The 24,808-nt window shown below is 42.8% G+C and overlaps 1 protein-coding gene across 1 annotated transcript in view; it reads right to left on the bottom strand.

Moving 5' to 3' along the window:
* Positions 1–24,808, bottom strand: part of TAX1BP1 (Tax1 binding protein 1) — a 152,097-nt gene that overhangs the window by 67,399 nt on the left and 59,890 nt on the right. The window contains exons 4-5 of the mRNA XM_077268822.1: positions 22,728–22,915; positions 19,789–19,947 (exon numbers count right to left, since the gene is read on the bottom strand). Coding sequence (XP_077124937.1) covers positions 19,789–19,947; positions 22,728–22,915 — 347 coding nt within the window. The remainder of the gene's footprint in view (positions 1–19,788; positions 19,948–22,727; positions 22,916–24,808) is intronic.

Raw genomic sequence — 24,808 nt, 5'->3', positions numbered from 1 at the left:
AATACCCAAAAGTGACACCATTCTAAAAACTGCACCCCTCAAGGTGCTCAAAACCACATTCAAGAAGTTTATTAACCCTTCAGGTGTTTCACAGCAGCAGAAGCAACATGGGAGTAAAAAATGAACATTTAACTTTTTAGTCACAAAAATGATCTTTTAGCAACAATTTTTTTATTTTCCCAAGGGTAAAAGGAGAAACTGGACCACGAACGTTGTTGTCCAATTTGTCCTGAGTACGCTGATACCTCATATGTGGGGGTAAACCACTGTTTGGGCGCACGGCAGGGCTCGGAAGGGAAGGAGCGCCAGTTGACTTTTTGAATGAAAAATTGGCTCCAATCTTTAGTGTACACCATGTCGCGTTTGGAGAGCCCCCGTGTGCCTAAACATTGGAGCTCCCCCACAAGTGACCCCATTTTGGAAACTAGACCCCCCAAGGAATTTATCTAGAAGCATAGTGAGCACTTTAAACCCCCAGGTGCTTCACAAATTGATCCGTAAAAATGAAAAAGTACTTTTTTTTTTTCACAAAAAAATTATTTTAGCCTCAATTTTTTCATTTTCACATGGGCAACAGGATAAAATGGATCCTAAAATTTGTTGGACAATTTCTCCTGAGTACACCGATACCTCACATGTGGGGGTAAACCACCATTTGGGCACATGGTAAGCCTCGGAAGGGAAGGAGCGCCATTTGACTTTTTTAATGAAAAATTATCTCCATCGCTAGCGGACACCATGTCACGTTTGGAGAGCCCCTGTGTGCCTAAACATTGGAGCTCCCCTACAAGTGACCCCATTTTGGAAACTAGAGCCCCCAAGGAACTTATCTAGATGCAGAGTGAGCACTTAAAACCCCCAGGTGCTTCACAGAAGTTTATAACGCAGAGCCGTGAAAATAAAAAATAATTTTTCTTTCCTCAAAAATGATTTTTGGCCCGGAATATTTTATTTTCCCAAGGGTAATAGGAGAAATTGGACACCAAATGTTGTTGTCCAGTTTGTCCTGAGTACGATCATACCCCATATGTGGGAGTAAACCACTGTTTGGGCGCACGGTAGGGCTCGGAAGGGAAGGCACGCCATTTGGCTTTTTGAATGGAAAATTAGCTCCAATCATTAGCGGACACCATGTCGCGTTTGGAGAGCCCCTGTGTGCCTAAACATTGGAGCTCCCCCACAAGTGACCCCATTTTGGAAACTAGACCTCCCAAGGAACTTATCTAGATGTGTGGTGAGCACGTTCAACCCCCAAGTGCTTCACAGAAGTTTACAACGCAGAGCCGTGAAAATAAAAAAATCATTTTTCTTTCCTCAAAAAAGATGTTTTAGCAAGCAATATTTTATTTTCACAAGAACAGGAGAAATTGGACCCCAATATTTGTTGCCCAGTTTGTTGTGAGTATGCTGGTACCCCATATGTGGGGGTAAACCACTGTTTGGGCGCACGTCAGGGCTCGGAAGGGAAGTAGTGACATTTGAAATGCAGACTTTGATGGAATGGTCTGCGGGCGTCACGTTGCATTTGCAGAGCCCCTGATGTGCCTAAACAGTAGAAACACCCCACAAGTGACCCCATTTTGGAAACTAGACCCCCCAAGGAACTTATCTAGATGTGTGGTGAGCACTTTCAACCCCCAAGTGCTTCACAGAAGTTTATAACGCAGAGCCGTGAAAATAAAAAATAATTGTTCTTTCCTCAAAAATTATGTTTTAGCAAGTAATTTTTTATTTTTGCAAGGGTAACAGGGGAAACTGGACCCCAACAGTTGTTGCCCAGTTTGTCCTGAGTACGCTGGTACCCCATATGTGGGGGTAAACCACTGTTTGGGCGCACGTCGGGGCTTGGAAGGGAGGGAGCACCATTTGACTTTTTGAACGCAAGATTGGCTGGAATCAATGGTGGTGCCATGTTGCGTTTGGAGACCCCTGAGGTGCCCAAACAGTGGAAACCCCTCAATTCTAACTTAAACACTAACCCCAACACACCCCTAACCCTAATCCCAACTGTAGCCATAACCCTAATCACAACACTAACCCCAACACACCCCTAACCACAACCCTAACCCCAACACACCCGTAACCCTAATCCCAACCCTAACCCTAATCACAACCCTAACCCTAACCACAACTGTAACCCCAACACACTCCTAACCCTATCCGTAACCCTAACCACAAGCCTAATCTTAACCCTATTTCCAACCCTAGCCCTAATTCCAACCCTAACTCTAATTCCAACCCTAAGGCTATGTGCCCACGTTGCGGATTCGTGTGAGATTTTTCCGCACGATTTTTGAAAAATCTGCAGGTAAAAGGCACTGCGTTTTACCTGCGGATTTACAGCAGATTTCCAGTGTTTTTTTGTGCGGATTTCACCTGCGGATTCCTACTGAGGAACAGGTGTAAAACGCTGCGGAATCCGCACAAAGAATTGACATGCTGCGGAAAATACAACGCAGAGTTTCCGCACGGAATTTTCCGCACCATGGGCACAGCGGATTTGGTTTTCCATAGGTGTACATGGTACGGTAAACCTGATGGAAAACTGCTACGAATTCGCAGCGGCCAATCCGCTGCGGATCCGCAGCCAAATCCGCACTGTGTGCACATGCCCTAACCCTACCCCTAACCCTACCCCTACCCCTAACCCTACCCCTAGTTCTAACCCTAGTTCTAACCCTAACCCTAGTGGAAAAAGAAAAAAATATATTTTCTTTTTTTTATTATTGTCCCTACCTATGGGGGTGATAAAGGGGGGGGGGGGGTCATTTACTATTTTTTTTATTTTGATCACTGTGATATAACCTATCACAGTGATCAAACTATACCTGGAACGAATCTGCCAGCCGGCAGATTCGGCGGGCGCACTGCGCATGCGCCCGCCATTTTGGAAGATGGCGGCGCCCATGGAGAAGACGGATGGACACCGGGAGCCTCGGTAAGTATAAGGGGGTGGAGATCGGGGCACGGGGGGGCGTCGGAGCACAGGGGGTGGCATAGGAGCACGGGGGGAGCGGACAGGAGGACGGGGGAGCGGAGCACAAGACGGAGGGGAGCGGACCACAGATCGGTGGCTTGGGGGGGGCGATCGGTGGTGGTGGTGGGGGGGGTCACATCAGTGTTTCCAGCCATGGCCGATGATATTGCAGCATCGGCCATGGCTGGATTGTAATATTTCACCAGTTTTTTAGGTGAAATATTACAAATCGCTCTGATTGGCTGTTGAAAGTGAAACAGCCAATCAGAGCGATCGTAGCCACGGGGGGGTGAAGCCACCCCCCCTGGGCTGAAGTACCACTCCCCTGTCCCTGCAGATCGGGTTTAATTGGAGTTAACCCTTTCACCCGCTCTGCAGGGACGTGATCATTCCATGACGCCACATAGGCGTCATGGGTCGGATTGGCACAGGTTTTCATGACGCCTACGTGGCGTCATGGGTCGGGAAGGGGTTAATATTAAGATTTTTTTTTTTATCTGCCATAAGATTTCAACATTTGTTTAGTGCTCAATTTTTTGGTCTTTACACAAGGGAGTCACTCAAAGGATAATAATGCAGAACAGTCTAAAGACACTTTTACAAGTGGAAACAAAAAAAATCTGTATGTGAAGAATGTCAAAATAAAGAGGGGAAAAAAAAAAAAAAAAGAATCACAAAAAAAAATGGAGATGCATCACTTGTTCACTGACCGGATAAAGAAACGAGGTAGATCTTTCCATTTAGGATGCATATCACTCTTCCCCTCATTGGTTCCCAGACTACATTAAAAATTATTATTCCCCATAACTTGATAAAATCTGTTGAACTTGACCCATGTTTGTATAATCATTCACAGTACTGCCACTAGAGGGCAACAGAGCATTACAAACCGGCCAAGTGATTTACACTTCCCCCTCCTAATAAAACCTGATCTCTACTTCCAAGCATGGCTTACTGCAAATCCAAGGATCTAAGGAGCACTGCCAGGATTTCATACACACAATTCATTTCATAAAGAGTGTCCACCATGGAGGAAATAAGGTCTGCAGCGTGGAATAACTAAACCATAGGCTGTCTATACTAGCAAGAGCCCCAGTTTTAAAATACCAAGAAAAATAATAAAAAGAAAACCTTTAAAAATTAGGGTAATTTTACCTTTGGACTCATTGTTCTATATTTCAGAGCAAATTAAGTAATGGGGTAATGAATAGAACTTGAATTGACGGTAAGTATGAGTGCGGTTACTTATGGACCTGTTTTTCAGACGCTACGGTAAATGTGCTGGAGCAGACTTCCGTTTATGTCATTTAATTGTTAACAGGATTTACCCATTTATAGCCCAAAACACCTTTTACGCCAATAAAGGTGGAAGCAAATGGCGTTTCCAGTTCCACCAGTGCAAATTTACCTTTGCCCATAGTTAAATATGAACAGCGCAATAGGAAAGGAAAAGCCATTATATGTAGCCGGCCTTATCAGCGCTGACGTCAGCCGTGCCATAAATTAGATTTAAGAGGGTCCGGAGCGGACGCGTTAATTTTTTTATTGCACGCTATCCCATTGTAAAACGTAGGTAGAAATGACAACTGGGTGGCGCGCTGCCAGGCATAGGTAAGCCATCAGTCTGCGGCCGCCAGGCGGGATGGCACCATCACGGATGAGGATTCCTGCCTCGATTGCTTCCAGCAGGTATAATAACAGCTTTATATCCCGCGGACAGTGTCACAGGTCATTACCGGCGCACACAGCAGCACTGATCACGCTACCGTTTCATGCACAATGTACACAACATTATTGTGCAAGTCACTTTACAGCTGTAAGAACGGACTCATAGTCAGAGTTCATCTATCACATCAGCGCAGGGTATTATTCCCATTAATGACCGTTACTACTCTTAATTTCAGACCATTACTTCCTTTGTGACACAGAAGGGGGCTGTCTTACTAGATAAAATAAGCAGCTGCCCCCCCCCAATGTAATATGTCTTCAGTGGGCTTCTGTTGAGTCGGGACGGATATAGACGGTTCAGAGGTGCAATGATGGGAGTGCACAGGGACGCATGCACGCGCGAGGCATGTGTACAGATGGCGAGGACGCCGGCTCTTGTAAGCCCACAGGGGCATGATAACACGTTAGGTGGGCCGTCCAGTCTGGAGAAACGAACGCTCCATCAATTATGGTTTCATTTACATAACTACTTTTCTGAAGATCTGTTTATGTGTCCAATGTAATACAGGGTGTATAGATGGGTAGAGGCAATTGCTGGTGGTTCTGACAGACTCGCCAGGTTCCCTTTAACACAAAACTTCAGGCAGAAAGACCCACAAACAAGCAACAACTGAAGTCAGCGGCAGTAATGGCCGGCAAAGCACTGCAAAGGAGGAAGCCAGAGGAGTTGTCTTAACTAAAAAGAAATGGCACTGTCTGTGTTGGCATCACAGGAAAAAGAAAAACCAGTGAGGACGTCATGTAAGGGAGCAGGGGAAGGAGACGTCTTCTTGAGGCTACATGCTAACATTCTGTAGTACCACTGGGGGTTGCACCCATGAAGTGACCGCTGTAGCCCACCCACCTGCACACCATCCATGTATTGCTTTGGACTGCAGCTGTAGCTAATAATCAATCAATAGGACAAAAAGTCACAGAGCAGTCATGGCGTAAGACTTACACTATCAGTCACGTTAACATTGGACAGAACGGAGTCAAAGACAAACTTCTAAATAAGACTGCATGCTGTTTTTATGATGCTGACACAAACAGTCTGCCTTTTTAGCTGACTGAACTACCCCTTTAAAGGAAACGGTGTCACCAGCTTTTTGCCATATAGGGGCAGAGACCCTGATTCCAGTGGAATGTCACTTACTGGGCTGCTTCCAGTAGTTTTGATAAAATACCTGATTTATCAGCAGGAGATTATCACAAAGACACATAAACCTACCACCATGTACTCTTCCATAGTCACGATGCTCTATATTGGAGGCTGCGCAAAGAAAACAGGGAGTTTATTAAAACTGCAGCAAGAAGCTCAGTGGCACATCGCTAGAATCAGGGTCTCTGCCCCTACATCATGGCGTTCTAAGATGGAATAGCAAAAATATGACAACAAATTCCCTTAAATTAATTATGACCACTGGAAGGATTTACTATAGGTCATGCCCACCTTAACAAAAATAAATAAAAGTAATTACAGGAAAAAACATAATCCAGTGCAGTTTGATGTGTCGCAATGTTAGCAAATAACCTGCAGTCAGACCACCTCTACCCTTGATAACCACCCAATATCCCTGCTCACTGTGCCTGTGGGCTACAACCTGTGGCTCACCATCTGTTGTGTAACTACAACTCCCAGCATTTTCTCCAGCCTCAGACTGTCTGTTCATCCTAGGACCTAGACTGTGGCAGCGACCCTAGAACTCCCGGCTGCAGAGCGTCAATGCAATGCTTGGAAGCCATCCTGCTCGCAGGCCTTTCCCCTTGGGACTACATCTGGAAATGGTTGTGATCCAAGCCTGGTACCAGAATCCTGAAGCTTTCTGATCGTTTTACAACATAAGAGCCAAAGTGGCTGGAGGTTAATAGAATTAACCTGCACTCTGTAAACACACAGCGCCTGCACCTCATACTGCAGAGCTTGTCATCATCTCATTCAGCTCCAGCTTCAAAGAAAAGCGGCACACCCCAGAGAACGGCCGGGGAGCACAGAGCCGGGGTACGGTGTACGGGCCGGGAGGATGACTCCAATAGGTCACTGATCCCTGCAGACTCCGCATTATCAGGGCATCCACACAGGAGGGTGACCTACAAGCAAAGCGCACTCACTTCAATGACCATTTCCCTAACAAATGCCCTTGTTTGCATGCGGCAGCTGTTGCCACATAGTACAGGAACAATGAACCTAAAAAAGGAAAAATCTGCTCAGACCATTACACAGAAAATAAAGGTTCCTGGAGATTTGTGACAAAACGATGGGAGTGATTACAGCCTCTGCACACTACTATATTGGGCGCAATATAAGCAAGAAGTAAGAAATACATTTGTGATTAAGATGGGAAAAAAACACAGATTTTTCAGATTCTTTCCGGCACAAAAATAATTTATTAAATAAATAAGAGATCAGCTAGAATCCTACCGCCCTAACCTCAGGCAACATACTATAGCTAGAGGTTACCTTGTTCGGATGAACTGGGGGCACAAGGGAAAGAGTCCACTGGGCGGCTCCCCACTGGATTTTCCCGGCCCATCTGGCCTTGACTGACAGGTCTTTCCTTATGTGTGTGTACAACCCCTGGCAAAAATTATGGAATCACCGGCCTTGGAGGATGTTAATTCAGTTGATTTTGTAGAAAAAAAAAGCAGATCACAGACATGGCACAAAACTAAAGTCATTTCAAATGGCAACTTTCTGGCTTTAAGAAACACAAAGAAATCAAGAACAAAAAATGCATTTCAGTAAATTAGAATTAACAAAAACACCTGCAAAGGCTTCCTAAGCGTTTAAAAGGTCCCTTAGTCTGTTTCAGTAAGCTCCACAATCATGGGGAAGACTTGACAGATGTCCAGAAGGCAGTCATTGTCACACTCCACAAGGACGGTAAGTCACAAAAGGTCATTGCTAAAGAAGCTGGCTGTTCACAGAGTGCTGTATCCAAGCATATTAATGGAGAGTTGCGTGGACGGAAAAAAAGTGTGGTAGAAACAGGTGCACAAGCAACCGGGATAGCCGCAGCCTTGAAAGTATTGTTAAGAAAAGGCCATTCAAAAATTTGGAGGAAATTCATAAGGAGTGGACTGCTGCTGGAGTCATTGCTTCAAGAGTTACCACACACAGACGTATCCAGGACATGGGCTACAAGTGTCACATCCCTTGTGTCAAGCCACTCATGACCAATAGACAACGCCAGAAGCGTCTTACCTGGGCCAAGGACAGGGTGGATAAAAATCAATGTTTTTTTTTTTTTTTAAAAAATCGGATTTTTTTGATTTAAATCGGATTTTTTTCAATAAACTGCTTTTTGAGGAAAATATTTTACCATCCAAAGGTTCTTCCATCATGAGATAAAGCTGAGTTGTTTAACTCAGTAGAATCAAGGCTGTATATGTGTAACATTCACAATGCCATGCTCTTCCAGAGGTTTCTGTAGGATTAGTGGGCAGTTTCTCTCCTATATTATCACAGACGATCGCTTTACTTACGCAGTTCTCAAAACTGAATTTGACTCCGCAGAGGTCCCAGCCTCTTCTTCACGGCAAAAATGTTACAACATGAACAGAGTTGAGAAAAAGACCTTAATGCTATTGTTCTACAAACCTATGAATACAGAATCAACCCCTTCAGTGCCAAGTCCAAGAAGTTAGACAATATGTTTCTGATTGTTTGGAGTGGAATAGATCTGCACAACCCAAGAAGAATGTAAATCTAAGTGTGAGGAAGAGGAAGGGCAAGCAGACAAGAAAATGAAAGTGAAACTTTGAGCACAATACTGCAGCATAGCCACAGACAGACAAGTCTGGATCTGTTTGTGTGTACGATACGATCTGAGGTTTATTACATTCTTTCCTTATAATGGCAGCAGGCCGTAAAAGAGACCCAGTTTGGGAATATTTTAATGAAGCTCCTTCGCCTATCGGTAAGGCAGGCATGCGTGCAAAATGCAAACGATGCAACAAAGAGATGCAAGGCCTGGTGGAGCGAATGAGGCAACATCATGAGAAGTGCGGTGATGAAGATGACCAAAGAAACACTTCTGAACAGGCAGGATCTTCAGGTTGGTAAACATTTTTATTGAATCCTATTTCTAAAGACTAAACGGTCATGTGTGAGAAAAATTATATTTCTTATTATTACTGCATGTTACTGTTATTTGGTACAGTTATGAAGAAAAACAAATATTCCTTTTGGGGCAGGGGCAGTGATGTGTTGTGTACAATAATAATAATAATAATTTTTATTTATATAGCGCCAACATATTCCGCAGCGCTTTACAACTTATAACAATAAGCAGAAATTGTATAAACAATAAAATAACAGCATTGACTTTTTTTGTTTAGGGGAATTCATGGATTCTGGAAACTATCCACCTCCAAGATCACCATCATCCTGTTCTACAGTTTCAGAGTTATCCATCCAGGATAGTGCTTCATTAGCAGCAGCAGCATCATCATCAGACACCCACAGCCACATATCACCATCACCCAAAAGGAAGAAAAAAACTTTACCTCCTGGAACCACCATAGATAGGTTTGTGATAAGAACTAGCAGATTAGAAAAAGAGTTGATTGATGAAAAAATTGCCCAGTTTATTTATGCAACGAACTCTTCTTTCCGTCTGACTGAGAACCCACATTTCATTAATATGGTTCAGTCACTGAGACCAGGATACAGTCCACCCAGCAGAGCTGATGTTGCAGGGAAACTGCTGGATCAAGTGTATGACAGAGAAATGGAGCAATGTGCAACAGCTCTGGAGGGTAAAATTGTTAACCTAAGTATTGATGGGTGGAGTAATGTCCACAGTGATCCTATTGTATGTGCTTGTATAACAACAGAAGAAGGTAAAGTCTTCCTTGCACAAACAACTGATACGTCAGGAAATGCACACACAGCAGAATACTTACAAGAAGTGGCAGTAAAAGCTATAACGACATGTGAACAAAAATTAAAATGTCTAGTACGCAGTTTGGTCACTGACAATGCTGCAAATGTATCCAAGATGAGAAGAGATTTAGAAGAGCAGGAAGGGAATACAAAGCTGCTAATAACATATGGTTGCAGTGCTCATTTGCTGCACCTCTTAGCCAAAGACTTAAGTGTTCCAGAAATAAAGGCTAATGTTGTTGAAATTGCTAAATACTTCCGTAATAATCATTTTGCTGCAGCAGCTCTGAAAAGGATGGGTGGAACCAAGCTAACGCTCCCACAAGATGTTAGATGGAACTCTGTGGTGGACTGTTTTGAGCAGTATATCAAAAACTGGCCTATTCTGATGACACTTTGTGAAGAAAATCGAGATAAAATAGATGGCACTGTCATGGCCAAAATCCTCAACATTGGGCTTAAGAGAAATGTTGAACATATGCTGAGCTTCCTGAAACCCATCTCTCAGGCTTTAAACAAAATACAGAAAAATAGCTGTTTTATTGCGGATGCTGTTGAAATTTGGAAGGAACTGAGTGAACACTTAAAAACAGAACTACACATGGACAGAATTAAATTACAAGCAGTAAACAAACGAATGGGACAAGCACTGACTCCAGCTCATTTTTTGGCAAATATTGTCAATATCCAATATCAGGGTCAAAACCTAAGTGCTGAGGAAGAGGAGTTAGCTATGACATGGGTATCCAGCAATCATCCATCTTTAATGCCAATTATAGTAAACTTCAGAGCTAAGGGGGAACCATTCAAGAAATATATGTTTGCTGAAGATATTTTAAGGAAGGTCACACCAGTAAACTGGTGGAAGTCACTTAAGCGCTTGGATTTAGAGACTGTTCAAGTAATGATTTCACTTTTAACAGCAGTAGCTTCTTCTGCAGGCGTTGAAAGAATATTCTCTTCCTTTGGACTCATTCATTCTAAATTGAGAAATCGGTTGGGACCCAATAAAGCAGGAAAGCTTGTTTTTCTTTTCCAGATTATGAATAGGAACAAAGAAGAAGATGAAGATGACAAGTGAGCTACAGAGGACAGCAGGGACAGTAGTATTTAAGTTTTTCATGTGTTGGCTGGGCTGACAGTCTAAGTTTCTTAAAATATATATATATTTTGTTTAGCCAAATTAGTTAACAAACATGGATGTTTGTTTAAGCAAATAACTTATGCTGTAATGTTGTTATTGTTTCAGTTGAATAAATCTATTTAAATTGTTAATAAGGTCTGGATTATTTTTCTCCTTCCTAAGTAACAGAACAGTGGTGTCCAAATATGAATGATTAACCCATTAAACTGGGGAGAAAAAAGTAATATAAAAAGTGATTCTAAAAATCTTCATCTACATGCATGTTAAAGTAGCAAGAACTAGTTTAGGTAGAAACTTTGATTTAAATCACTGATTTAAATCAAGCCTTACTGACCAGTGATTTAAATCATCGTGATTTAAATCAAATCCACCCTGGCCAAGGAGAAAAAGAACTGGACTGTTGCTCAGTGGTCCAAGGTGTTGTTTTCAGATTAAAGTAAATTTTCCATTTCATTTGGAAATCAGGGTCCCAGAGTCTGGAGGAAGAGTGGAGAGGCCACAATCCAAGGTGCTTGAGGTCTAGTATGAAGTTTCCACAATCAGTGATGGTTTGTGTCATCTGCTTGTGTAGGTCCACTGTGTTTTATCAAGACCAAAGTCAGCGCAGCTGTCTACCAGGAAATTTTAGAGCACTTCATGCTTCCCTCTGCTGACAAGCTTTTTGGAGATGGAAATTTCATTCTCCAGCAGGACTTGGCACCTGTCCACACTGCCAAAAGTACCAACACCTGGTTTACAACAGTATCAATGTGCTTGATTGGCCAGCAAACTCGCCTGACCTTAACCCCATAGAGAATCTATGGGACATTGTCAAGTGGAAGATGAGAGACATCAGACCCAACAATGCAGATGAGCTGAAGGCTGCTATCAAAGCAACGTGGGCTTCCATAACACCTCAGCTGTGCCACAGGCTGATTGCCTCCATGCCACGCCACAATGATGCAGTAATTAATGCAAAAGCAGCCCCGACCAAGTATTGAGTGCATTTACTGAACATACATTTCAGGAGGCCAACATTTCGGATTTTAAAATCATTGTTCAAGCTGGTGTTATAAAGTATTCTGATTTACTGAGATAATGACTTTTGGATTTTCATTGGCTGTAAGCCATAATCATCAACATTAAGAGAAATAAACATTTGAAATAGATCACTCTGTTTGTAATAACTCTATATAATATAGGATTTTCACTTTTTGTACTGAAGAACTGAAATAAATTAACTTTTTGATGATATTCTAATTTTGTGAGAAGCACCTGTATTTCTTGCAGAAATTTCCTGAACAAAACCGGACATTTTCTGCAAGAAATCCACATGCGTTTTTTTGCGGTTTTCGTGCGGTTTTTTCCCGGAGCTTCCCAATGCATTAGGCTGCATGTCCACGATCAGGATGGCCGGCGGTATCGCCGGAACGGCAAAGCCGCTCGGCGCTAAGCCCCGCCCCCTTTCTGGGACGCGATGATGCCGGATGTGTACTGTACACATCCGGGATCATCGCACCCCACGCCATAGGGCCCTGTGATATTACCTGCGGCGACGCACGGACATGCTGCGATCTGAAAAGACGCGCAGCATGTCCGGAGTCGCAGGCCCGCCGCGTGCGGGTTTCCACGCATAGTGGACACAGGATTTCAAAAAATCCCCTCCACTATGCTGGAACATCTGGACGCTGCGTGTTTGCAACGTTTACTTACCGTGGACACTCACCCTTACATAGCAGCAAACAAGCGAAAAATCCGCAAAATAAATGAACATGCTGTGCTTTTTACCGCGATGCGTTTTTTTGCGGAAAAAAAATCATCATGTGCACAAGAATTGCAGAATGCATTAAAAATGATGGGATGCTTATATATGCGTTTTTAAGCGTTTTTCCCTGTGGAAAACGGCCCGAAAAAACGCAAAAAATCCTGATCGTGTGCACATAGCCTTACAGAGTTTTGTCTGAAAATATTGTTTATTGTAATATGGAGCCTATTAGTATGTCAGGCTGCTTGTGACTGGTTCCTGCCACATTAAGACCATTTTATAAATTCTCCGAGACAAAATATTAGCTTGTATAAAGTAAAAAGGATTGAAAATTATGAAGGTACTTCCTGGATTAGTGAAGTCCTCAAATCAAGATATTGATACAATTATGAGGCTATGCACGCACATACAGCTCTATCAAAAATTAAAGAGATCACTGCAAAATTTTCAGTTTGTCTGATTTTTCTCTTTATAGGTATATTTTTGAGTAAAATGTAAATTGTTCTTTTATTCCACAAACTACTGACAATATGTCTCTGAATTTCCAAGAAATAAATTTTGTATTTATTTTCTAAAAAGTTTAGAAAAGGAACCAACTGTTTTTCCAGGATAACCTTGTATGTGGCTTGATTCATACAACCTTCACAAAGAACAACCTGCCCAATTCCAGTCTTGCTGAAGCATCCCCAGATCACCACCGATCCTCCCCCAAATGTCACAGTTGGTGCAAGACACTGTGGCTTATACGCCTCTCTAGGTCTCCGTTTAACCATTAGACGACCAGGTGCTGGGCAAAGCTGAAAATTAGACTCAGAGATTACCTTTCTCCAGTCCTCTATGGTCCATTCCTTAATGGTCTTTGTCAAACTTCAGCCTGGCTCTCCTTTGTTTCTCATTGATGACAGGTTTTTTTCTAGCTTTACATGACTTGAGCCCTCTAGGAGCCTGTTACGAACTGTTCTTGCCGTGCACTTCACCCCAGGTGCCATTCCTTTTGTAGGTCACTTGATGTCATCCTGCGGTTGCTGAGTGACATTCGAAGAAGATGATGGTCATCCCGGTCAGTGGAGAGTTGTTTTCGCCCTCTGTAGCTTTGTTGTCCCCAATATCTGCTGCTTGACCTTGTTGTAATGGACTGCAGTCTTAGAAATTTAAAAAATGGAGGCAACATGACGCTCCCTGTGTCCCTCTGCTTGTAAAGCCAGAATTGAGCCCTTTTCCTCCCTCAAGACTTTTCTTTTCATCTCTTTTGGCATGGTTAAAAGTTATTTTTTTCATTCCTATTACTTTTGGGATATTACTAGCACTTGTTTTGCCATCCAGCTTGTCCTATTGCATTAAATAAGATTTGGTTCAGGTGATCACCTAATCAGAAGCACATTTAGTAGAATGAGGTGTACTGTGGTTGGAATTCAACCGACACTGGAATGGAATGGCTGTCAGACATGTAGAGAAGCTGATTTTTATAAAAACTGTGCAGTGGTCTCTTAATTTTTGCCAGAGCTGCATATGCAAAGAGGTCACGTTTTGAACAGGCACTTTAGTAATATATATATATATATATATATATATATATATATATATATATATATATATATATATATATATATATATATATATATATATATATATATATATATATATATATATATATACACACACAGTGGGGCAAAAAAGTATTTAGTCAGTCAGCAATAGTGCAAGTTCCACCACTTAAAAAGATGAGAGGCGTCTCTAATTTACATCATAGTTAGACCTCAACTATGGGAGACAAATGGATAAATAAAAATCCAGAAAATCACATTGTCTGTTTTTTTTATCATTTTATTTGCATATTATGGTGGAAAATAAGTATTTGGTCAGAAACAAACAATCAAGATTTCTGGCTCTCACAGACCTGTAACTTCTTCTTTAAGAGTCTCCTCTTTCCTCCACTCATTACCTATAGTAATGGCTCCTGTTTAAACTTGTTATCAGTATAAAAAGACACCTGTGCACACCCTCAAACAGTCTGACTCCAAACTCCACTATGGTGAAGACCAAAGAGCTGTCAAAGGACACCAGAAACAAAATTGTAGCCCTGCACCAGGCTGGGAAGACTGAATCTGCAATAGCCAACCAGCTTGGAGTGAAGAAATCAACAGTGGGAGCAATAATTAGAAAATTGAAGACATTCAAGACCACTGATAATCTCCCTCGATCTGGGGCTCCACGCAAAATCCCACCCCGTGGGGTCAGAATGATCACAGAAACGGTGAGCAAAAATCCCAGAACCACGCGGGGGGACCTAGTGAATGAACTGCAGAGAGCTGGGACCAATGTAACAAGGCCTACCATAAGTAACACACTACGCCACCATGGACTCAGATCCTGCAGTGCCAGACGTGTCCCACTGCTTAAGCCAGTACATGTCCGGGCCCGTCTGAAGTTTGCTAGAGAGCATTTGGATGATCCAGAGGAGTTTTGGGAGAATGTCCTATGGTCTGATGAAACCAAACTGGAACTGTTTGGTAGAAACACAACTTGTCGTGTTTGGAGGAAAAGGAATACTGAGTTGCATCCATCAAACACCATACCTACTGTAAAGCATGGTGGTGGAAACATCATGCTTTGGGGCTGTTTCTCTGCAAAGGGGCCAGGACGACTGATCCGGGTACATGAAAGAATGAATGGGGCCATGTATCGTGAGATTTTGAGTGCAAACCTCCTTCCATCAGCAAGGGCATTGAAGATGAAACGTGGCTGGGTCTTTCAACATGACAATGATCCAAAGCACACCGCCAGGGCAACGAAGGAGTGGCTTCGTAAGAAGCATTTCAAGGTCCTGGAGTGGCCTAGCCAGTCTCCAGATCTCAACCCTATAGAAAACCTTTGGAGGGAGTTGAAAGTCCGTGTTGCCAAGCGAAAAGCCAAAAACATCACTGCTCTAGAGGAGATCTGCATGGAGGAATGGGCCAACATACCAACAACAGTGTGTGGCAACCTTGTGAAGACTTACAGAAAACGTTTGACCTCTGTCATTGCCAACAAAGGATATATTACAAAGTATTGAGATGAAATTTTGTTTCTGACCAAATACTTATTTTCCACCATAATATGCAAATAAAATGATAAAAAAACAGACAATGTGATTTTCTGGATTTTTTTGTCTCAGTTTGTCTCCCATAGTTGAGGTCTACCTATGATTTAAATTACAGACGCCTCTCATCTTTTTAAGTGGTGGAACTTGCACTATTGCTGACTGACTAAATACTTTTTTGCCCCACTATGTGTGTGTGTGTGTATATATTATATATATATATATATATATATATATATATATATATATATATATATATATATATATATATATATATATATATATATATATATATATATATATCCCTCAGGTTAGGATTCCTCACCCATTTCCGGTCACAGTTCCTTCACTTTTCATAACAGGGATTCACATTTTTATTTTTTGGGGGGAGGGGTGGGGTCTTTGGACCATGTATGTAGCAAACTTTAAAGTATAATAGAATTTAAAAAACACATTAAATGCCTTTTAGAAGATACAGAAGTGGTTAGAGGTAACTAAACCCGTGTAACCAGAAGGGGCTGAAACAGACTTAGGCTAGTTTCACATTTGTGTTTAAATCCGCAGCATTTAATCCGCATCCGCAAGTGGTGGAATAAACGCGTACAAACGCGGCGTTTTTTAGAAGCATACGGTAACGCACGCGATTAAAAAAAGCCGCGTTTATATGCGTTTTTTCCTGCGTTTGCGTTTTTGGTGCGCATGATGAGAAATTTCACAAGAGAAAAATCAAGATAACCAGACACCGCCAATGGGACTACAGAGGGCGTGTATTATGGGATTTCTTTATATAGACCCCTGAACAGCTGTAATCTTCAGATTTTGCTCCTGTATCCTGTGTCATGATGGATCTTCGCATGGAGAGCTTTTATTTCAACCTGGATTTAAGCATCAAGCGGTTTCTTGCTGTGCTTTTGCTTGGGAGCAAGACAGAAATCACGAAAGATGGAGGAGGAGACAACGTAGGCGTTTTTGGAGACACTCCATTATCGAACTACGTGAGAGCCGTGGAGCCTATCACACGCTGTATGGCGAGCTTAATGCCAACCCGGAGAAATTCCATGAATATACAAGGATGTCGCAAGACTCGTTCTGGGATTTGCGGTCTCGTGTCCAAGGAACCATACGGAGACAGGACACCCAGCTCCGTAGAGCGATTCCACCCGAGGAACGTCTGCTGGTTACATTAAGGTACGTTCCAAATCTAAACCAATGACAGTCCAAATTTTGTGTTTTCTGACATGTATGTTTTGGGTATTTTCCTTTCTTTAGCGTAACCACACCATAAATAGAATAGTTTGTAATTTTTGGGGGGTTTCCTTTTCTTACAGATTTCTGGCAACCGGAGAGAGTTTATCATCCCTCCACTTCCAATACCGGCTTGGAATATCCACCCTGTCCGTAATAGTTGCGGACACCTGTCGGGCTTTGTGGAATGTACTCCGTGATGAGTTTATACCCCTACCCACCGTCGACATGTGGCTTGAAATTGCGGAAAAATTCTGGAGAGTGTGTGATTTCCCCAACTGTTTAGGAGCGGTGGATGGAAAGCACATCCGCATTATCAAACCTGCCAGAACAGGATCGGAGTACTTCAATTACAAAAAATATTTTTCTGTTGTGCTCATGGCAATAGCTGATGCGAACTGTCGCTTCATCATCGTGGACATTCGAGCTTTTGGCCGTGGCAACGATTTCCAGACTTTCAAGAACTCGGATACTTGAACCACACTAGAAGGATCTTTAACTACAGACTGACCAGGGCCCGAAGAACAGTAGAGTGTACCTTTGGCATTCTGGCCTCTAAATGGCGCATTCTTGCATCAGCCATAAATCTAAAAGTGGAATCAGTCGACGAGGTGGTCAAAGCCTGTGTGGTTCTGCACAATTATATAATGGCTAAGGAGCAACCCAACATTGAACTGGATGAACCAGTTGCACACCCACTGCCCGATTTCCAGCATCACCCGCTGCGGTCAACTGCAGCAGTTGGTCACATGCGGGACCAATTTGCTGCCTTTTTTTTATTCAGATATTGGACGTGTGTCATGGCAGGACAATGTTGTGTAAATGTCCTGTTGTAATTCGATCTGTACCAGTAATATTCTACAATGATAATATTTCTCATTAATAAAATTTAGTTTTGGTTGTGTTGACCGTGTCTCCTATGTTTTTCCTCTACAAACCAAGGCTGGGTTGTGACCTGCAAATGTCCACTCCTTCCCTTTATCACCTTGTATGTGGGGGGTGGCTTATCAGAGTCTAGCTATTTTTTTTTTCTTGTTGAACGCATGCGTTCATGAACGCAAGCAAACGCATGTGCTTGTAAACGCATGCGTTCATATAGACAGCAATGCATTTTTTTGTCGCAATCCTTGCGCAATCGACCGCATGCGTTTCCAGGTGGCAAATTGACGCCTCTAAAAATTACTACATGTTGCATTTCCGCGCCAAGCCGCAAACGACGATACGACGCATGCGTTGTCAAACGCGAACAAACAAAAACGCATGTGTCCCTAATGTTAAATATAGGAATACACAATGCATGCAGATATATGCGGTACAAACGCTGCGGACACAACCGCAAATGTGAAACCAGCCTAACAATGTAAAAAATGCTGCTCATAATAAATGTTTTGATATCACCCAAACTTTCAGGAACAGATGTATGATGTCCAGGAGCAAGTAAGGGATCTACAAGGTTAATACAAGTCTATACATTAGCTCCCACGCTTACCTGTGTGACCAAATACTTAAGAGTAGGACTTCCAAATAATGTTACACAGTACCCAAATAATTTCTCAAAGCATTTCTTCCTGTATCATGAGGATTTATCAGGGGAGGAACTTAGAATAGATCAGGGGAACCACGACTATCAGATGATCATCAGGACCCCAGCAGCAGGCATGCAGAGTGCTGCCTGGCCAAAGTGAGGTCCAGCGACCACATCATCAAACTGAACCAACACCAAGAACCACAATAACACATGCTATAAACGTCTGATAGGTCCATGTCTCCTCAGTTTGCGTAATTATTAAGTTTTGTTCATACTAGTGAGATGCTTAAAACAGCCGAGTATAAGGGGGTCTTAAAGATGGCGCAGCTGTACACCACTAGTACAACTACCTGTCGCTGCTTCCAACTATGAGCCACTCCACATCCTTGTGACATGAGAAATACATGTGTGCAGCCACTAGACACAGAGGAGCATGCCTTCCACCAGGATAGTTGATGGATGTACACAATGGTCGTATGTTGCATCGGCACCGCAGATGGTTGTTAGGCATTTGGTTATCCACGTAAGTTTCTTCTCAATTTGCCTTTAAGTTACACTGATGTACAAACCAGAGGCTTGAGTTACGAAGCCTTTACCCTGAAATATGGTCAAGATCTACAAAAAGTCACCATCATCCCATGGTGAGTCCTCTACATGACCACCAGCAGAAACAGTTCAACTACTTTATTGGGAAACAGTAGCAAAAAGGAGACACCAATAGTGTTTTATTTAACAAATTTGCAGCATGGTTACTTTTTATACGCTGACTTGCATGTGATGTAATGAGAGTCTGCCAGAACAGAACTGTGTAAACAAAGTTGAGGCGCTCGGTGAACCCTTGGTGTGGCCAATCATTTAAGTGCACCTTCCCACCTGCTGGTTTTCTATCTCCGCCCGTTTCTGGCTCTATAAAGCCAGAGCTGACAAAGAAGAAGAGGGGGAGATGGAAAACATGTAAGTGGGAATGTGCACTTAGCACTTCAATGTTTGGCCACCCCTAGGGTGCACTGAGCACCTGCACTTGGGTTTGAAGAGTTATTCTGTCCTGACAGAGTCGCTAAGATATTTCAGCCAATTTACCAGAAAGAAACTGTATGTTACTCAGGGAATCTACTAGCATGAATAAGATGCTCATAGTGGCTTTAGCACACCCTGAATAGTGCCCCAATATCTCATGTGTGGCACCTCTGAAAAGTAGGCAGCTCCCAGCCTGACTGAATAAGGGGCACCCTGTGCTCGCGGTTTGCCCTTCTTTCAGCACACTAATGCCATGATTGTGACGGCGAGATACCACTCAGGCAGACAGATGCAGGACCAAGTACACAATCAGAATTATATCAGTAGTAGAATGTTAAGATGAAAATCCAACACCAGGAACACAATTCACAAGACGGGGGACTCTAGCAGAGGAGATTTTGTATGGGCACGTGTCAAAAAAGTCTAAATAATCAAGTAGGATAACTTATTAAGACTTACATCTCGCTCTGCGATCAGCTGGTCCGAGCACTCCCGCTCACGTGACAGGGCACTTTCCAGTCCTTCCACCTCTTGCCTTAGCTGGGTTGTCTCCTTCTCCAGCACAGCGGTTATCTTCAGCAACTCCTCTTTTTCTTTCATAGTCTTCTCTATTTTAAGCTGAAATTTTGAAAAGCAATAATTACTACAGGAAAGTAACACGAGAGAGGCACCCATCAGGTCGGCACAGCCCTCTTTCCCATGTACAGCTGAGCATTGTAACATAATATAACAGAACTGCGAAAAAAAAACAGACAAAGACCATACATTTATAAATCATACACTGATCAAATGCCGGTAGGCAAAAATGAGCAAAACTGAACATGAGGTTCTCAGTGTAACATTCTGATCAGACTGTATGAAGCCCACTGCCACGTCACGGTGAACTTCTCAGTGGATCCCTAGCTTAAAGGTGCAGCGCCGTGTGTAAACCACCGTCGCGACAACCGTGCACCACCAGAGCGGGCGACCTAGTGCCTCACAGCACCCATGCTGCAAGCTTGAGTTCCCATAACTCCAGACCGTACCATCCCATAAGCACAGCAACAATGGCCGCCACACACTACCAACACCAAGTGAATGGATGTGAACAACTCACCTTGCACATGCTCTCAGACTGTAAGCTAGAAACAAAAATAGGCAGGACCCCTCTTGCAGTCTCCTGCTAATTTAGAAAGGCCTGGGTCAATGGGTGCAGTGCCGATCCAAGTAAAAAGAAAGAGGGGACACTAATGCTATATGCTGAAACTGTAGAGAATTTAAAAAAAAAAAAAAAAAAAAAAAAAGACAGACCCCACATCAAAAAATCATACAATGGCCTAATGTTACTAGGCAAAAGTTCACAAAACTGAACATGAGGTTCTCAGCGTAACATTCTGATCAGACTGTATGAAGCCCACTGCCACGTCACGGTGAACCTCTCAGTGGGTCACTGTATGGCTTGTGATAGCCAGTCCAGGTCTTATCTTCTACAGTTCTGATATATAACATAATATAACATTTACAGGAAAAATAGTACAGTATGCCAAGCTGGTTTTTTTTCTGACAAAATGTGAGTCTCCAGCGCAGATGTGAACGGAGCCTTACACAAGATCTACACACATGACAAGCAATGTATGAAACACAAGAAGGAAGAATAGAATACATGCTCCCCTTATGGTGAAACCAGACTTAGCGTAAATGAATATCCCAGACGACCAGTTTCTATTTTGTTCCATGAACGGCAATTATAGAAATGTAATAAAATAGAAAATGTAGCCTGAGTCTTTTGGTTTTAGATTCAGTCTCTACTAAGCCCCCTGCTAGTTCTAGGTGCCATTTCAGAGACCTTGTGCAATGATGGGGTGAAGGTAGGGAGTAAGAGGTGTCGGAAGTGGTCCATCTTGGAAACCTCCTATACCCAGATGTTACACACGGCCAAGAGGTTCTGCTCGCTATAGACATGGATCTAGTAAGACTTCCGTTTCGTGTACGGCTCTGTCACAAGGCCAAGTTCTCCCATCACTATAGTATAGAAATGTCCCGGAAGCAATGACTGGATGAAGGCGCCTGCCGGTGGGGACAGCTGAACAATTCCAACTGTAAATGGATTAGGAATTATCTTTTGTTTCACATTTATGACATAAGGAAACAAGGCTTTCTGGCTATTTTTGAACTTTGACTGGGAGATTTTCATTTTTTTTTTATTTATTTTTTTTATTTTGTGCATTTCTAATTTTTTTTTTTTGCTCTTCAACTTCCGAGAGCCATAGCTATATTTTTATGTCAAGATAGCTGTATGAGGGCTTGTGTTTTACAGAGTAAGTTGCACTTTTGAATGACATTGTTCACTTTATCATATAATATACTGAATAACAGGAATTAAATTCTATGTGCACTGACATGGTGACCTGTGGTTGTGCTTCACAGGAGCGCTGGCATGATAGGCACAGGGGCTTTCAGCAGACCCCTGTCTACCCGCAATCATGTTGCGAAGTGGAGGTGATCGGTGAGTGGAATGGCACGCTGCCCTCAATGCCGACCTTAAATGCACCCTGAGAAATTGACAGCGGCATACAGGGAGATAAAAGCAGCAATTGTAGCTCAGCTCTAATCTGCTAAAGGCAGATGCTGCCTGTGTAATGCAGCCAGCATCTGCTGGTGATGGTGCAGGCACAGCTCCAGAGTCCAGATGTACCAGCCAGTGACAGAGGAGTACACACTTTCTGCTCATTATACGACTTGTATCCTGCACTTTTCACCAGTTTACCTCTTTATAGGTTATATCCCTAATTTTGAGTGGTCTCTGACCTAGTAAGAGGAAACTAGCTGCAGTGATGTCTCCTAAACACAGCACATAGAGACAGGAGGGTTTCCTGCTTTTGTATCGCCGTGTAGAACATGTTCAAAAGCAAAAGCATCACAGGGACATCGTATAGCAGCACTCAGTAGTGTAGATGCGACACCAGCACTGGATTGAGATAAACAATTCTAAAAAGCTGCAGAAAGGTCTGTGTCACTGCCATTCCTCGCTCAGTGACAGACCTAAATCAGTCAGCTCACTGAGGAGTCAGATTACAGCCGCCTCGTGTTCAGCAGTTTTTCAGGGTGAACAATGAGTTTAGGAAGTGGGGCTCATATGTGAAGAAAGAATCTTATTTCTGTTGATCTATTACTAAAGATTCAATCTACAATGACCATTTACTCTGATCTGCCAGATGTGAATGTAGCAGCATATCACAATCGCTTTACTACCAAACATTACAAAGATGTTCATGAGAGAAATCTGGTTAATAAATATCAAGTGGATCAAAATTGCCATTTGGAAAATGATGTCCCAAAGGCTGTAAAATGCCTAATTTTATCAACACACAATTGCAAAACTAAGATTTGGCATAAATCAGTATATATCTTAAACGTACCTCCAGTAGACCAGCCTTAGTGGTTACCACCAACATGTCTGAGTGACCTTCATCTTCCATTGTTAACAGCTCATCTACAGGTGATGACGCACGAAATTGGAAGGGTGTGCTTGCTCCACGTATCTCTCCTTTATGGGTCACATAGCAGAATTGGTAAAATTCTCCATCATCGTTAGGAAGATAGTATCCTAAATACACAATCCAAAGATGGACAATCAGCAAACTTTTTAAAGGCTTTTTTTTACATACATAGTAACGTTAAAGCACCACTTTTTTTTAAATAATTTCTCTGTCGGAGTGTTATCACTAAATGTAAGTTACCTGCTCCTAGTATCAAACTCAAAGGCCACAGTCTTCATCTGTTCAACGCCATTCCGGTCATCTTTGGCTGTTTGTGACCTGTCGGATCGCTCCAGTGTGTGCTGGGTGAGCTGGAGATCACTTCCCAATGTAAGTCTATGACAGATCAAGACCAGAACGGGGCCCTCAGACTCGCACTGAAAACTTGTGACTGTTACATCTGACTCCCGGTCAGTCAGGAGTGGTGGTCACAAGATGGCGGAGTGGGACCAGAGCGGCACTGGGAGGAGCAGAAGACACCGGCTGGTAAGTACCGTATATTATTATTATACTAGGGTCAGGGAACATGTATTAGTGATACCACTCCAGTGGTTAAATTAAAAAAAAAACGCTGAGTGGTGTTTTAAGGAGGTCGAATGTAATAAATTATGATTTCCAGACTCAGACTAATGTTAGTCACCATTGTGGCAAGTTTGCCGGAATATTGAATAAGTTTATAACATTGCAAACGCTTTTCTTTTTTTAATTCAGTGGCTGGACAAATGTTTTAATCGCGTGTGAGACCCCTTCTACACTGCATTCACATTCAGTGGTTCCGTCACTCAAGTCCGAACACCATCCCCTCAAAATGGGATTCGGGTGTATACACCAACGGGGCGCCATTGATCTAAAAGTGCAGACGGAGTTACCATGGGCGCTGTAGCACACTGTTTTCGACTGTATATGCCTACTGGAGGCAGACACAGAGCTGCAGTCTACGTCTGGGTGTCCACCTGCAGTAGGCGCATACACCCGATAATGGTGCACAAACGAACACATGGTGGCTCCATCTGCATCGTTATAGTCAATGGCCCCGTCGGTGCATTCACCAGTATTTCATTTGGTGGGGGATTCAGACATAGGCCCTGACGGGACCACTGAACGTACAGGAAGAAAGCTGTCTGGGAAGGGGCCTGGGGCTGCAGAAGAATATCTCCTTTATAACAGACACTGCTGCTTCACTACAGCCCTACTTGGAGCTTTCACACAGCTCTGATTCCTGACAACCAGAAGCAAGCTTAACTGGCTACTGTACAACCCAGCATAAACATGTCAGTTTATGACGATGTCATAACGATGACGATGTCATAACGATGTCAGTTTGGCCTAGAGAAAATGCCAGAACTAATTAGTGGTAATGGTTTGGAGATGATAAAGTTAAGGTACCCCGAAGATTTAGTAGTATCTTGATTTATATAAATGGGTCTATATATCCGATTTTGTGTATTAACTACTCTTAATAGCTGTTTGCTACACCTGGGGCTAATGCACCAAGCAGGCAGAAAGCCACGAGCCACAACCAGGGGCCCACGAGCCACATGTAGCTCTCGAGCTTCATGTTGAGAACCCCAGTACCAGAGTATCAGACTGACTGATTCTGTGGCAGTTAGATGACCTCAGTACAATGTATGGTCATATGGTAAAATCAGAGAACCTCTTTAAAATACACTTAGTGCATAAAACACAGAACAGACTGAGGAACACTTTCTAAATAACTTTCCACATCTGAGAATTTACAACTTTATTTTAGTTAGAAAGCAATTTCCGAGTAAGCAACATTACCTGACAGTCTGCAAAAATAAAAATACATATATAAAAGAGTCTTCTAAAGATTTAATAAGAGCATCCGGAAGGAGGCTGTGTGCAGAGAGTATGAGCGAGGCCCAGAGCAGCCGGCACAAAGATGGATTGCTACAAGTTGAAATAACATCACTGTTTGCGGAGCCAGGTACTTTGGATTG

Source organism: Ranitomeya variabilis, chromosome 6 (assembly GCF_051348905.1).
Source record: "Ranitomeya variabilis isolate aRanVar5 chromosome 6, aRanVar5.hap1, whole genome shotgun sequence".
Lineage (NCBI taxonomy): Eukaryota > Metazoa > Chordata > Amphibia > Anura > Dendrobatidae > Ranitomeya > Ranitomeya variabilis.
The sequence above is the reverse complement of the archived record's forward strand: the minus strand, read 5'-3'. Positions and strand labels throughout refer to the sequence as shown.